Source organism: Oncorhynchus clarkii, chromosome 3 (assembly GCF_045791955.1).
Source record: "Oncorhynchus clarkii lewisi isolate Uvic-CL-2024 chromosome 3, UVic_Ocla_1.0, whole genome shotgun sequence".
Classification (NCBI taxonomy): domain Eukaryota; kingdom Metazoa; phylum Chordata; class Actinopteri; order Salmoniformes; family Salmonidae; genus Oncorhynchus; species Oncorhynchus clarkii.
Genome location: NC_092149.1, coordinates 63,459,768 through 63,475,309, shown reverse-complemented (window position 1 = coordinate 63,475,309; position 15,542 = coordinate 63,459,768). Strand labels below are relative to the sequence as shown.

The 15,542-nt window shown below is 40.8% G+C and overlaps 1 protein-coding gene across 1 annotated transcript in view; it reads right to left on the bottom strand.

Moving 5' to 3' along the window:
• Positions 1–15,542, bottom strand: part of LOC139401164 (low-density lipoprotein receptor-related protein 1B-like) — a 430,219-nt gene that overhangs the window by 66,486 nt on the left and 348,191 nt on the right. The window contains exons 53-58 of the mRNA XM_071145604.1: positions 12,137–12,259; positions 11,771–11,911; positions 11,142–11,329; positions 9,517–9,700; positions 9,167–9,252; positions 1,939–2,061 (exon numbers count right to left, since the gene is read on the bottom strand). Of these exons, the coding sequence (XP_071001705.1) occupies positions 1,939–2,061; positions 9,167–9,252; positions 9,517–9,700; positions 11,142–11,329; positions 11,771–11,911; positions 12,137–12,259 (845 nt within the window). The remainder of the gene's footprint in view (positions 1–1,938; positions 2,062–9,166; positions 9,253–9,516; positions 9,701–11,141; positions 11,330–11,770; positions 11,912–12,136; positions 12,260–15,542) is intronic.

The following is a 15,542-nucleotide window of genomic DNA, read 5'->3' as shown; positions in this document are numbered from 1 at the left end:
ATAATTGCTCCCTCAGTTGATTTCTTCAAACCAATCTGCTTACCTATTGCAGATTCAGTCTTCCCAGCCTGGTGCAGGTCTACAATTTTGTTTCTGGTGTCCTTTGACAGCTCTTTGGTCTTGGCCATAGTGGAGTTTGGAGTGTGACTGTTTGAGGTTGTGGACAGGTGTCTTTTATACTGATAACAAGTTCAAACAGGTGCCATTAATACAGGTAACGAGTGGATTGACAGAGGAGCCTCTTAAAGAAGAAATCTTGCTTGTTTGTAGGTGACCAAATACTTATTTTCCACCATAATTTGCAAATAAATTCATTAAAAATCCTACAATGTGTTTTTCTGGATTTTTTATTTCTCATTTTGTCAGTCATAGTTGAAGTGTACCTATGATGAAAATTACAGGCCTCTCTCATCTTTTTAAGTGGGAGAACTTGCACAATTGGTGGCTGACTAAATACTTTTTTGCCCCACTGTATATAACAAAAAATCTTGCATATCTTAATTTATTTCCACAATTAACAAATAATATGTGTAATAAGGAGCAGTTCATACAAAGTATTGCTACCTATAACTAGAATAATTACATATTTGGCAAGCAATTATTATTTTGGCAAACAATTATTGGGATTCATCCTGTATTGTTCCTAACATCATTACCCCATAGCAACAGATGTACCTACTTCTTAATTAAAATGTTAGGTTAAGGTTAGTTATAGCATTACCTTTAACCCAGGGGTCTATTTATAACATAATTGTGTAAATTGCATTGTCAAACAATGCCAAAGAAAAAACATTAATATACGTAGAAAAACCCTCATCCTTTCCTGTAAGTCTAAATATGGTACTGCTATATCTAAAAAAAAATCTAAAATCACAATTTTCCATGCCTGAAAAGAGAAGAAACATATGCTCTTCATTTAACGGGGATTAACTTGCCTTGTAGTACATAAGCACAAATCCCCAGCTTTGCCTTCTCCCTGTCTTTACCATAAAATAAGTCATATTGTTAGGCTATTGCTAGACTATCAACCACATTAGTCACTGTTCTCTTAATTAACCCCCATGCTAAAACTACAGATCTATCTCAAACCCTTTAGCTGGTTCTGAGCTGTGGCAGGGTGGCATGGTGATGTTGACAGTGTGGAAAACAAGGACTACTGGGTCAGTATCCAAAATGGCACCCTTTTGACCAGAGCCCTATCAGTCCTGGTCAAAAGTAGTGTACTACATAGGGAACAAGAGTATAATTTGGGACACAGTCTGGGTGTAATTGAGCTGAATGAGCCTCCTGCCCCCCACACACTAATTCTAATGAGTTGAGAGAACGGGGAGCGACGGGGCAGCCACCAGGTGTTCCTGTGACGTCTGCGTGTTCTGGGCTCCAATCCCATGACCTGAACGGACCTCCATGATTAAGCCAGAGAAAAGCTGTTATGTTACAGACCTGTTGCGTTCAGCTAATTGTTGTATTGTTAATAGGCATTGATTACAGTGTTCCCTCACTGTTTACTGTCTCAGTGAATGATACAAGTCCATTATGATGCCTGCCTATAAACAGGATGAAATTAATCAATTATCAACTGGGAGCAATGACATTTACAACCTCTAAATCCATTGAATGATGCATCCCAAATGACACTCTATTCCTTTTATCGTGCAGTACTTTTGACCCGGGCCCATCATTTTGACCAGTGTACTATATAAGGTATAGGGTACCATTGGGACACAACTGAAGAGTGAACTAAGTTCATTCACACCGCAGTGTGCACTGCAGGATGATCCTCATCTACATAAAAGAAGCCAGCTGGGCATGAGAGGATGGTGAGTGGGAAATGGGGCATGGGGCATGGGAGCAAGCTCTCAGGGGTAAAATGGCATAAGGTAGGTAGCATATGGTAAGGGCATTCAGGGGCATTGACGAACCCCCTAGCAGAAGTACCTTAAGGTCACTCCCATTGAGTCTCATTCTGTTGATCCTCCGTCCACTGGGTCTGGAAGAGTCTATCCAGTAGATGAACTCCTTCTTGTAGTCATAGTCTATGTGGATGATATTGTTCAGGCCCTGTAGATACAAGAGAGAAATTATTAGATTCAATTGGCATTTATTGTCCTAAAAAAGGAAAATCTTGATACAAGCCACATAGAAACATATGCAGGAAACAAAGAGTAAATAGTCAGACATTAACAATTCCCCCATGAACCAAATCTACATATACAAGAAGCTACACGAAATTGTACATAAAGGGTAAATGCTACCTGAAGCATTCTTTTCACAAGTTAAATATATTTATGAATTGCAATTGAGTGTAATTCAGAATATAAGCAAGATTTAAAAGCAGAAGAAAGAGTAAGTAAAAGCTGTGATTAAGTGGTACGGCATCATAAAATTGCTTCAGTAATGCAAAGAACAGTAAGAAAGTAGAGTGCATTCGGAAAGTATTCAGGTGCCTTGATTTTTCCCCACATGTTGTTATGTTACAGCCTTATTCTAAAATGATTAAATAAAAGAAATCCTCAATGTACACACAACACGCCATAATGGCAAAGCAAAAACAGTTTTTTTTTTCATTTTTGCAAATGTATAATTTAAAAAAAACAGAAATACTTTATTTACATAAATAGTCAGACCCTTTGCTATGAGACTCGAAATTGAGCTCAGATGCATCCTGTTTCCATTTATCATCTTTGAGATGTTTCGGCAACTTGATTGGAGTACACCTGTGATAAATTCAATTGATTGGACATGATTTTGAAAGGCACACACCTGTCTAAATAAGCTCCCACAGTTGACAGTGCATGTCAGAGCAAAGACTAAGCCATGAGGTTGAAGGAATTGTTCTAGAACTCTGAGACAGGATTGTGTCGAGGCACAGATCTAGGAAAGAGTACCAAAACATTTCTGCAGCATTGAAGGTCCCAAAGAACACAGTGGCCTCCATCATTCTTAAATGGAAGAAGTTAGGAGCAAGAAGTTGAGCAATCGGCAGAGAAGGGCCTTGGTCAGGGAGGTGACCAGGAACCTGATGGTCACTCTGACAGAGCTCCAGAGTTCTTCTGTGGAGATGGGAGAACCTACCAGAAGGACAACCATCTCTGCAGCACTCCACCAATCAGGTCTTTATGGTAGAGTGGCCAGACGGATGCCACTCCTCAGGAAAAAGCACATGACAGACCACTTGGAGTTTGCCAAAAGGCACCTAAAGGACTCTCAGACCATAAGAAACAAGATTCTCTGCTCTGATGAAACCAAGATTGAACACTTTGGCCTGAATGCCAAGCATCACGTCTGGAGGAAACATGGCACCATCCCTACGGTGAAGCATGGTGGTGGCAGCATCATGCTGTGGGGATGTTTTTCAGCGGCAGGGACTGGGAGACTTGTCAGGATCGAGGGAAAGATGAACAGAGCAAAGTACAGAGAGACCCTTGATTAAAACCTGCTCCAGAGCGCTCAGACTGGGGCGAAAGTTCACCTTCCAACAGGACAACGACACTAAGCACACAGCCAAGACAACGCAGTAGTGGCTTCGGGACAAGTCTCTAAATGTCCTTGAGTGGCCCAGCCAGAGCCCGGATTTGAACCCAATCGAACATCTCTGGAGAGACCAGAAAATAGCTGAGCAGCAACGCTCCCCATCCAACCCAACAGAGCTTGAGAGAATCTGCAAACAAGAATGGGAGAAACTCCCCAAATAGAGATGTACCAAGCTTGTAGCGTCATACCCAAGATGACTCAAGGCTATAATCGCTGTCAAAGGTGCTTCAACAAAGTACTGAGTTAAGGGTCTAAATACTTACAATATGTAAATGTGATATTTCAGTAAAAAAAACTATTATGCATTTACAAAATTTTCTAAAAACCTGTTTTTGCTTTGTCATTATATATTTTTTTGATTGTAGATTGAGGGTGAAAAAAACGATTTAATCTATTTTAGAATAAGGCTGTAACATAACAAAATGTGGAAAAAGTCAAGGGGTGTGAATACTTTCCCGAAAGCATTATATGTATACTGTAAGTGAGGGCATATTCTTCAGTGAAACTCTGGAAGTGGGTGATTCACAAACGTAAGTAATCCACACATACAGGCCGGTCAACATATTTAGATTTAGCTAGGGTTTCAAGCAGCGAAGCTGGTTGACACCCTACTGTATTTGTTGATGTTCATTATTCCGGTTCTCCAAAGATTTGGTGAAATATACACATTGCTGTGAGATGGCCTAGGAGGGTGCAAATTGGCATGATGGTAAAGGCCCATGAATCACACGCTCTCATGCAACGGCATGCCCCATTTGACCTAGAGTCAAATAGGTACATAGGCCTCTCTACTCATAAGGAACACATTTGCCTCAAAGACGGCATTTAGAATTTTGTGGGAAAAAAACACTTAAAACGGTACTCTGCTGGCACCGAGTGACTGATCTGCACAAAACTTCATATACAGCATATTTGGCCCAAGGTCTCTCAATGCAGTATTTTACAAGCTAGAATCTCACACAACATGGTCTCTACTCTATCAATAAACATTCACCTGGTCGTGGTCAGGCACATAAATGCATATAAATCACACACAAGATATTCATATTGTAACAAATTGATACACATGTTCCAAAACAATGTCAAGACTAAACCAATGCAAGGACATTGTGATCAACCACACAGTGGCGCTATAATGGGCACATGTTAATATTTCTTGATCTGTTTGACTGGGAGTAATGAAATTTGACACACACGCTTGGGGATAGGAGTCTAGCTAACCTGTAGAATATAGTTCAGTTGGGTCACACGGTGACGCTGTTGGACAGGAAAATGAGCAAAGAAAATAAATGCTGAAATATTTACTTCACAACAAACAAGATAAAATACAAAACAATGAAACTAAGTAAACAACTAAAAAGCACCCCAAGGAAAAGCAATGCTAAAAATGTGTTTTAAGATCTCTTTAAAATATGTTCACAGTTAAGGCCCCCTTCAGGTTCTCTGACAGGCTATTCCAGAGGCTGGGGGCATAACATCTAAAGACTGCCTCTCCATGCCTCTTGTTCCTAGTCTTTGGGATAGTTAAGAGGGCAGTGCCAGATTACCTGAGGGGCCTACTGGTTACATAACTTAAAAGCATTTCTGACATGTATTGGGGTGCACAATCGTGTATTGATTTAAAAAACAATAAAATAATCTTAACATGAATTCTAAAACTCACAGGCAGTCAGTGCAGAGACTTTAAAACCTGTGTACTGTGTGCTCTCCGTCTGATCTTGGTCAGTATTCGTGCTGCAGCATTCTGTATGTTTTGCAGTTGACCAATGGCCTTCTTGGGTAGACCAGACAGGAGAGCATTACAGTAGTCAAGCCTGCTTGTAATAAAAGCATGCATGAGTCTCCTGCGAAATGCAGTGACTGCCTTCAGCTATTTTCTTAAACCCAGTGAAAACTGAAGCACTACCAAGAGAAGCCCTATCCTATCAAAGACATAAGAGTGAGGTACATCTCTTGCTGTCATGTTCAGAAGACCCCCTGTCAGTCAGATAGGAAACACTCCCTTAACAATTGCACCTCCTCTGCTGGGCTGCACGGCAGGTGCCATGATAAGGTGTCGGAGAATCTGACAGGCTGTACCAGACATCTTCATCAGATCATCAACACCCTCAAAGACAGCCTGCGCCAGTATCCTTAGGGACCTCTCTAGGGGAGCCCTCTCTTTCCTCTCTCTCTCTCAGACAGAGCAGCTCTTAAGGCCAAACAGCTCATTGGAGGAAAGGACTGCATATGGGTGGACTCAATCTCTTACATTTAATAATACAAAGGGGGAGAAAGACAGAGGTCCAAAGTAGGCCTATTGTATGTAGGCCTATCATCAGGCATAATAACATATATTGTAGGCCTAATTGTATGAAAAGTATGGATATGGTAAGATGACTCAACTGCATTTGTAGTGTGATTAAGTCCAGATACATTCCATCTGATGAAAAGGGTTAATAACTGTAACATGCTGATTGGATCATCATCTCAGATTTACATAAAATCATTAGTGGCATGACTTAAATTGAACATGTAATGGTTTGAAACACTGACACGAGGTCAGTGGAGTGTCAGCCAGACGGTAATGCAGCAGCGCTACTTAGTAGAGATGGTCATATGCAGATCCCCCCACTTCAGCTTCCATTAATGCTAACATAGTGATTAAAGTGAATGATTGCTGCTGAGGCCAGCCAGGCCACTCAACAGAGTCAGGAGGAAGAGATGATTCTCAATAGGCCCCTATAGAATTCTCCCAGGTTAAACTCTATTCTCAGAGTGTGTGATTCATAAAATGAACCTGGGATTCAAGTGGCTAACATGACAGTGGTGATGAGGCCTAACCGTGATTGAAATAGATTCTCCGTAGGGACCTCACTAACACTATTTCCCACTGTCAATCAACACGAGCAGGTCGACTCCCCCACAGGGAGGGCGAGTGAAGAATCACATTGAAATTGGAAGGTTGACAAGCTGGAGAATGACAAAATGATGTAATGTAATGCCTAAACATAGATGGTACACAGGGTATATACTGTAATACAGAGCTCTCTCTGTAAGAAGCAAGCAGCTGTGGCTTTTCTGACACAACATCTCAACTATCATCTCCTCTTCATAACAAGGTCAGGCTAGGCAACCTAGACCCCCCCCTGCTAAAAATGCTTCTGATATTTCCTATGGAATAGGAATGAGAAGCACTGTAGTCACAGTGAACATTTTGCTGTAAGAAAGTCCATTATCTCTCCAAATAACTATACCTGTATCTAAGTAACCTGGAGCACTTTGAAATTAATATACAGTGCCTTGCGAAAGTATTCGGCCCCCTTGAACTTTGCGACCTTTTGCCACATTTCAGGCTTCAAACATAAAGATATAAAACTGTATTTTTTTGCGAAGAATCAACAACAAGTGGGACACAATCATGAAGTGGAACGACATTTATTGGATATTTCAAACTTTTTTAACAAATCAAAAACTGAAAAATTGGGCGTGCAAAATTATTCAGCCCCTTAAGTTAATACTTTATAGCGCCACCTTTTGCTGCGATTACAGCTGTAAGTCGCTGGGGGTATGTCTCTATCAGTTTTGCACATCGAGAGACTGAAATTTTTTCCCATTCCTCATTGTAAAACAGCTCGAGCTCAGTGAGGTTGGATGGAGAGCATTTGTGAACAGCAGTTTTCAGTTCTTTCCACAGATTCTCGATTGGATTCAGGTCTGGACTTTGACTTGGCCCTTCTAACACCTGGATATGTTTATTTTTGAACCATTCCATTGTTCAGCTGTGTTGCTTTTACGCCAAACATAACGTTTTGCATTGTTGCCAAAAAGTTCAATTTTGGTTTCATCTGACCAGAGCACCTTCTTCCACATGTTTGGTGTGTCTCCCAGGTGGCTTGTGGCAAAATTTAAACAACACTTTTTATGGATATCTTTAAGAAATGGCTTTCTTCTTGCCACTCTTCCATAAAGGCCAGATTTGTGCAATATACGACTGATTGTTGTCCTATGGACAGAGTCTCCCATCTCAGCTGTAGATCTCTGCAGTTCATCCAGAGTGATCATGGGCCTCTTGGCTGCATCTCTGATCAGTCTTCTCCTTGTATGAGCTGAAAGTTTAGAGGGACGGCCAGGTCTTGGTAGATTTGCAGTGGTCTGATACTCCTTCCATTTCAATATTATCGCTTGCACAGTGCTCCTTGGGATGTTTAAAGCTTGGGAAATCTTTTTGTATCCAAATCCGGCTTTAAACTTCTTCACAACAGTATCTCGGACCTGCCTGGTGTGTTCCTTGTTCTTCATGATGCTCTCTGCGCTTTTAACGGACCTCTGAGACTATCACAGTGCAGGTGCATTTATACGGAGACTTGATTACACACAGGTGGATTGTATTTATCATCATTAGTCATTTAGGTCAACATTGGATCATTCAAGATCCTCACTGAACTTCTGGAGAGAGTTTGCTGCACTGAAAGTAAAGGGGCTGAATAATTTTGCACACCCAATTTTTCAATTTTTGATTTGTTAAAAAAGTTTGAAATATCCAATAAATGTCGTTCCACTTCATGATTGTGTCCCACTTGTTGTTGATTCTTCACAAAAAAATACAGTTTTATATCTTTATGTTTGAAGCCTGAAATGTGGCAAAAGGTCCCAAAGTTCAAGGGGGCCGAATACTTTCGCAAGGCACTGTAAATAAAATACAAACAAGATACCATACATGATTCAATTAGCTTAGGCAGTGATCCATGAAAAGGTGTCAGTATTTTGTACAAAGACATTAAATGCAATATACCATACATTTATCAGTTTCCATTTTAGTAAATTAGCAGATTCTTTCATCCAGAGCAGTTAGAGTTAAGTGCTAATCGCTCAAGGGCACATCGGCAGATTATTCACCTAGTTGACTCTGGGATTTCAACCAGCAACCTTTCAGTTACTGGCCCAACTCGCTTAACCGCTAGGCTACCTGCTAGGCAATGATATACAAAAAAGTGTCAGTACTTAGTACAAAGAAGACACTAAATAGACTACATTTAACTGATTTACATAATGACTCACTTTGCAGGCAGAGAGTATTAATAGGGCTAAATGAGGGTGTTTTCAACGGGCCAGTATTGTGGGCCACTTGTTATAACAGATGTGTCACTATACGGATCTTAATTGTTGCACCATTAAGGTTTCACGGTTCCATTTCATGATCCGGTTTTAATCTCTCTCTCTCCCCCCCCCCCCCCCCCTCTCCCCCTCTCTCTCATTAACAGTCAAAGTCAGCAGATGAATCAGAGACATGTGAAATACAAGACAAGGACAACTATGAATGCACTAATTGTAAGTTTCTCTGGATAAAAGCATCTGCTAAATGACTCAAATGTAAAATCTTAACTAAATGCAACATGGCAGGGTAGTAGCAAGGTAATCTTACTGACAGGGACAAATATATGCAAACCAGATACGGTTACAGATCTAATTGTGTGCACTTGATCTTCTGGTTTCTGTCATTTTACCCTGAGACGGTCTTATCTTTCCAAAACAGAGTGACAGACAGACTAAGATCCGTATGCATATTTTGGCATCAGTTTAAAACAAATACTTTCACTTGTGTAGATATATGTTTTCTATATTATCTTGTAGATATATGGTTTCCTCTTACCTGTTTCAAAATGGTGTAGTTTGATCCATCCACACTCAGTTTCCTGATTTCATGATGATCTGCTAGTATGAGAAACGGTTCCTCCACTGAAAGGAAGAGAACAAACAAATGTCCTTTAGAATAAGGTAAACAAAAACAAAAAACACTGGAATCCAATGTGTCACTGGAACCATTCCATCAGACTGCAGTACAGTACTGGTATTCTACAGTACTACGCTTGGCATTTCTGAAAATAGGTAAACATCCTTTAGAACAGCTCTTGTGAAATACTGTACATCACCAGAGAACCATTCTGATGGACAGCAGGTTAATACACTACAAGCTAATTACCAAGACGTGAATATCCTTACCTGAGAGAGCCTTGCAGGTGTTGGGGCTGCGCTCCAGGGCTTCGTAGCCGTCCACACACAGACACTTGAAGGATCCATAGGTGTTGATGCAACGCTGGCTGCAGGGCAGGCTGGAGGAACATTCATCAACGTCCACACACGTTTTCCCGTCATCCTTCAGCCGGAATCCAGGCCAGCACTTGCACTGATCATCACACAAACAGAGAAGTAATGGAGCATATTTTAGTCTAGACAAATTGAACAAATTGTAGTCTATTTACTCAAGATATTGCAGCAGCTGGTTGATACAGTAAATGCTTTGCAGAGACAGAGGGATATTCAGCTCCAAATTTAAATTGTAACAACACTCACTTAAATCTAACTTCTCAATTTGCCAGTACATCTACTCACAAAATAACACAAGACCAATAAAAAACACTGGCATCAGTATGATGACATACATGTCATGGCAGAAGAACAATACGAAATCAATTAAAACTGCTGCCATTCAGCAAATCCAGCACCAAAATAACTGTATCAGCTGATACTGGCCACTGCTTAAATTCCTCTCTGATCTACAGTTCTAACCTTCCAGGCCTTTCTGCTGATATATCTGTTCAGGCCAGATGGATGAGTTAGGGGTCTCTGTTGATGTGCTCTCTGGTCATCCAGCTCTGTTATGCTTCAGTCTCTAGACAGCCAGGTCAGGGAACACTTTTTTACTCTATCCTTGTTGGTCACTTTGTAATGCAGAGAGCAGGGGGCAAGGAGGGAGCAAGAGGGAGGCAAGGAGGGGGCAAGGGGAGAACCCAGAGTGAGGGTCAGAGTGTGTTATTCTGACATCTCTGATGGCTGTGGGGTCACCCCGGAGCGACGACCGTGCCCTGGATCCAGGCCAGACAGCAGAATAGCACAGTCACCCCTCAGAACACTCAGCAGAACTGTCCTCTCTGGCTGTGGCTCAAATGGCGCCATATTCCCTAGCTAGGGCCCATTGGACTTTGGTAAAAAAAAGTAGTACACTAGGGAATAGGGTGTCATTTGAGACACAACCTTTCTCTTTGACCAGCAAAAAAACACACTCCTGGACAGCTGGCACGGAAGCCTTCCCAAAACCATTTACTCATATTTCATCACTTGTATCCATAGCATAGGTGTGTATACAATATGATGATAGGATCCTATTGTACTGTGTGTATAACCTTACTCTGTGATGGATTGACTGTGCTTGCTTGACTGTGTTTGTGTGTTTTTAGCTTGTGTGGGTAAGCCTAATATAGTCTCAGGCACAACATAATCAATCATTTAAATCATGAAAATAAGGAGATAATCATGTTGGCACTTTACCAGTGCTGTGTTACAGTCTTCTGCATACAAAATATTTCAGAAACAATACCATTTCCTTGATTAAACTCAGGTTCTGTACTTATTTAAAACGTTTCTATTGTTTTGGCTACATTATTATTGGTAATACCTGCAAACCCTCCAGCGTGTTACAGCTGTCCACCTATCAATCTGTCTCTGACAGAACTAAGGATTGGATATCGAGAACTTATAAAACCTGAGGAAAGGAAAACAAACCTTGATTATGATTCTGAGTATACTGGCCCGAGCGTGTATCAAGGCCCGTTCGTGGTGATTCCTACCTTGTATCCAACAGGAAGTTCCTGACAGTTCTGTGTACAGCCACTGACTCTGCGATTCAGACACTCGTTCACGTTGCAGTTCTTCTCATCGGACCTGTCTCCACAGTCGTCTTTCTTGTCACACAGACTCCCTTCAGAGATGCAGCGTCCGTTGGAACACATGAAGAATGAACCGTTGCACAGACTCCCTGGAAGGTAATTTATAACTCAATGGCGAAGCAAAAGGAATTTCCGATAGTTATTTTTTATACTGCATTTTTGTAAATCAGATTAACTTTATTCAAGATGAATGCTATTTGGAAAGTTTTACTCGTAACAGTCTTCATATCTTTGGTTTCTATCCTCTATTAGTTAGACTGCTGACAGTAATGGATAGATTGGTACTGTAGAGAGAACCAAACAGCAGCAGACAGTACCTGTATCTAAGCAAACAGCTACAGCCAGAAAGTACTAACAGCAGTAGACTATACCAGCTGCAGCGAGAAAGTACTAACAGCAGTAGACTATACCAGCTGCAGCCAGAAAGTACTAACAGCAGTAGACTATACCAGCTGCAGCTAGAAAGTACTAACAGCAGTAGACTATACCAGCTGCAGCTAGAAAGTACTAACAGCAGTAGACTACATTACCTGCAGCCAGGCATTTGAGGTTCAGGGGCAGCTCGTCAGATCCGTCAGGACAGTCCGGGTAGCCGTCACACTCCCACTGAGCACTCAGCAGGCAGCGGCCGTCCCCACAGCGAAACTCCTCAGGTCCACAGGACCGGTACTCTGCAGAGACAGAGATACAAAGAGAGCGCTGCAGCCTCACTAACTGACACTCACACAGGCCAACACATCATCGCAGTTCCGAGTTACTGTAAAGGCATTCTACTTCCAACTAATTTTCTGTTACAGTAAGGTCTTAATGAGTTTTAACGCTGTTATAATGTAATACAATGTTATTACTCAGTTATTACTCTGTGGTAATGAAGACAAAGCAACAAATCTACTTGCCACATTCAAGTGACTCGTCAGATCCATCCCCACAGTCATCGTCATGATCACAGACAAAACGCAGGGGGATGCAGGCTTTGTTGTGGCAACGGAAGGAGTTGTCATCACATGTGTTGTTGGGTGCTGGGGGTGGGGTGAGAAACAATGTTGAAGGGTTACATTATGAGTCAACATCACTCTAGAGATGTGGCATCACAATGCATATGCTCAACAATATGGAGTCAGCACTGGAGGAAGTGGGGTGGTGGTGGAGGAGGTATTTTCTTATCACTTTCATTTTTATTACTGGTGAACTCTAACTTCTCCAAAATCCTAAAAAAAACAAAAACTCATTAAACATTTTGTTAACCTTTTTTGTCCCTTATTTAGTGACTGACATTGTATGTTTGCACATGCAAAAGAAGGAAAAGACGCCAGAGGAACGCCAGGTAGTGACATCACACTGACCTTTCACACTCTCCTTTAGTGAATAATGTGGAAATCCTAGTTAGTAAAACATACTAACACAGAGTGGTAAAGCAAACTAAAATAGTTATTCCATTGATTCTGATATGGGGAATTGAATTTGAATGGTTTGTCAAATCCATTAAAGATAAGTCCAACTGAAAAATGTTCTCCTGTCTCCTTATTTTCTCCTGGTTAGCCTATTGTTTGCAAAGGTTGTTACATTGTAACTACATATTCATTTAAAAAAATGTCACTTCACTTTACATTAAAGCTGCAATATGTAACTTTTGGGGCAACCACACCAAATGCACATAGAAATGTGAGTTACATATCTGTCATTCTCATTGAAAGCAAGTCTAAAATATGTGCGCAATTTCTATGCTTCCCGGTCTTTACTTTCATTTTGGCATCTTTTACTTTCGGTTTAGTACACCAGCTTCAAACAGAGATTGTAACAATATAAATAAACTCATTGAACATGACCAGCAGTTAATGACACGGTGTGCCTTGTTACAATTGTTGTTTTTTTAAATATTATTTTATTTCACCTTTATTTAACCCGGTAGGCCAGTTGAGAACAAGTTCTCATTTACAACTGCGACCTAGCCAAGACAAAACAAAACAGTGCGACAAAAACAACAAAACATAGTTATATATAAACAAAAGTATGGTCAATAACACAAAAGAAAAGAAAAATAGAAAGATCTATGTACAGTGTGTGCAAATGTAGAAGAGTACGGAGGTAGGCAATAAACAGGCCATTGAGGCGAAAATAATTACAATTTAGCATTAATACTGGAGTGATAGATATGCAGATGATGATGTGCAAATAGAGATACTGGGGTGCAAAAAAGAGTAAAAGGGTAAGTAATAATATGGGTGTGCTATTTACAGATTGGCTGTATATAGGTACAGTGATCGGTAAGCTGCTCTGACAGCTGATGCAGAAAGTTAGAGAGGGAGATATAAGACTCCAGCTTCAGAGATTTTTGCAATTCGTTCCAGTCATTGGCAGCAGAGAACTGGAAGGAAAGGAGGGCAAATTAAGTATTTGGCTTTGGGGATGACCATTGCAATATAAAGTTGAAGTCGGAAGTTTACATACACCTTAGCCAAATACATTTAAACTCAGTTTTTCACAATTCCTGATATCTAATCCTAGTAAAAAATTCCCTGTCTTAGGTCAGTTAGGATCACCACTTTATTTTAAGAATGTGAAATGTCAGAATAATAGTAGAGAGAATGATTTATTTCAGATTTGATTTCTTTCATCACATTCTCAGTGGGTCAGAAGTTTACATACACTCAATTAGTATTTGGTAGCATTGCCTATAAATTGTTTAACTTGGGTCAAACATTTTGGGTAGCCTTCCACAAGCTTTCCACAATAAATTGGCTGAATTTTGGCCAATTCCTCCTGACAGAGCTGGTGTAACTGAGTCAGGTTTGTAGGCCTCCTTGCTCGCACACGCTTTTTCAGTTCTGCCCACAAATTTTCTATAGGATTGAGGTCAGGGCTTTGCGATGGCCACTCCAATACGTTGACTTTGTTGTCCTTAAGCCATTTTGCCACAACTTTGGAAGTATGCTTGCAAGCCTCCCCTTTTTTCCCTCCAAACATAACAATGGTCATTATGGCCAAACAGTTCTATTTTTGTTTCATCAGACCAGAGGACATTTCTCCAAAAAGTACGATCTTTGTCACCATGTGCAATTGCAAACCGTAGTCTGGCTTTTTTATGGCGGTTTTGGAGCGGAGGTTTCTTCCTTGCTGCGCGGCCTTTCAGGTTATGTCAATATAGGACTCATTTTACTGTGGATATAGATACTTTTGTACCTGTTTCCTCCAGCATCTTCACAAGGTCCTTTGCTGTTGTTCTGGGATTGATTTGCACTTTTCACACCAAAGTACGTTAATCTCTAGGAGACAGAACGCATCTCCTTTCTGAGCGGTATGACGGCTGCGTGGTCCCATGGCATTTATATTTGCGTACCATTGTTTGTACCGATGAACGTGGCACCTTCAGGCATTTGGAAATTGCTCCCAAGGATGAACCAGACTTGTGGAGGTCTACAATTTTATTTATGAGGTCTTGGCTGATTTTGTTTGACTCTCCCATGATGTCAAGCAAAGAGGCACTGAGTTTGAAGGTAGGCCTTGAAATACATCCACAGGTACACCTCCAATTGACTCAAATGATGTCAATTAGCCTAACAGAAGCTTCTAAAGCCATGGCATCATTTTCTGGAATTTTCCAAGCTGTTTAAAGGCACAGTCAACTTAGTGTATGTAAACTTCTGACCCACTGGAATTGTGATACAGTGAATTATAAGTGAAATAATCTATAAACAATTGTTGGAAAAATGACTTGTGTCATGCACAAAGTAGATGTTCTAATCGACTTGCCAAAACTATAGTTTGTTAACAAGAAATTTGTTGAGTGGTTGAAAAACGAGTTTTAATGACTCCAACCTAAGTGTATGTAAACTTCCGACTTCAACTGTACCTGCTGGAGCGCGTGCTACGGGTGGGTTTAATTTTGGATTGGAGATGCTTAATGTGAGTCTGGAAGGAGAGTTTACAGTCTAACTAGACACCTAGGTATTTGTAGTTGTCCACATATTCCAGGTCAGAACCGTCCAGAGCAGTGATGCTAGTCGGGCAGCAATTGGTTGAAGAGCATGCATTTAGTTTTACTAGCATTTAAAAGCAGTTGGAGGCCATGGAAGGAGTGTTGTATGGCGTTGAAGCTCGTTTGGAGGTTTGTTAGCACAGTGTCCAAAGAAGGGCCAGATGTATACAGAATGGTGTTACCAGGTCCTAGCCTATTTATTAATCCTGGTGTTACATGTGGATTTGATGGTATTGGCACCTTGTACTACATGTAACAAGGACAGATTTTGGGTTGAGTTATTAACATGGTATTCGCACGTGACTTTGAAATGTGTTATTACAAAA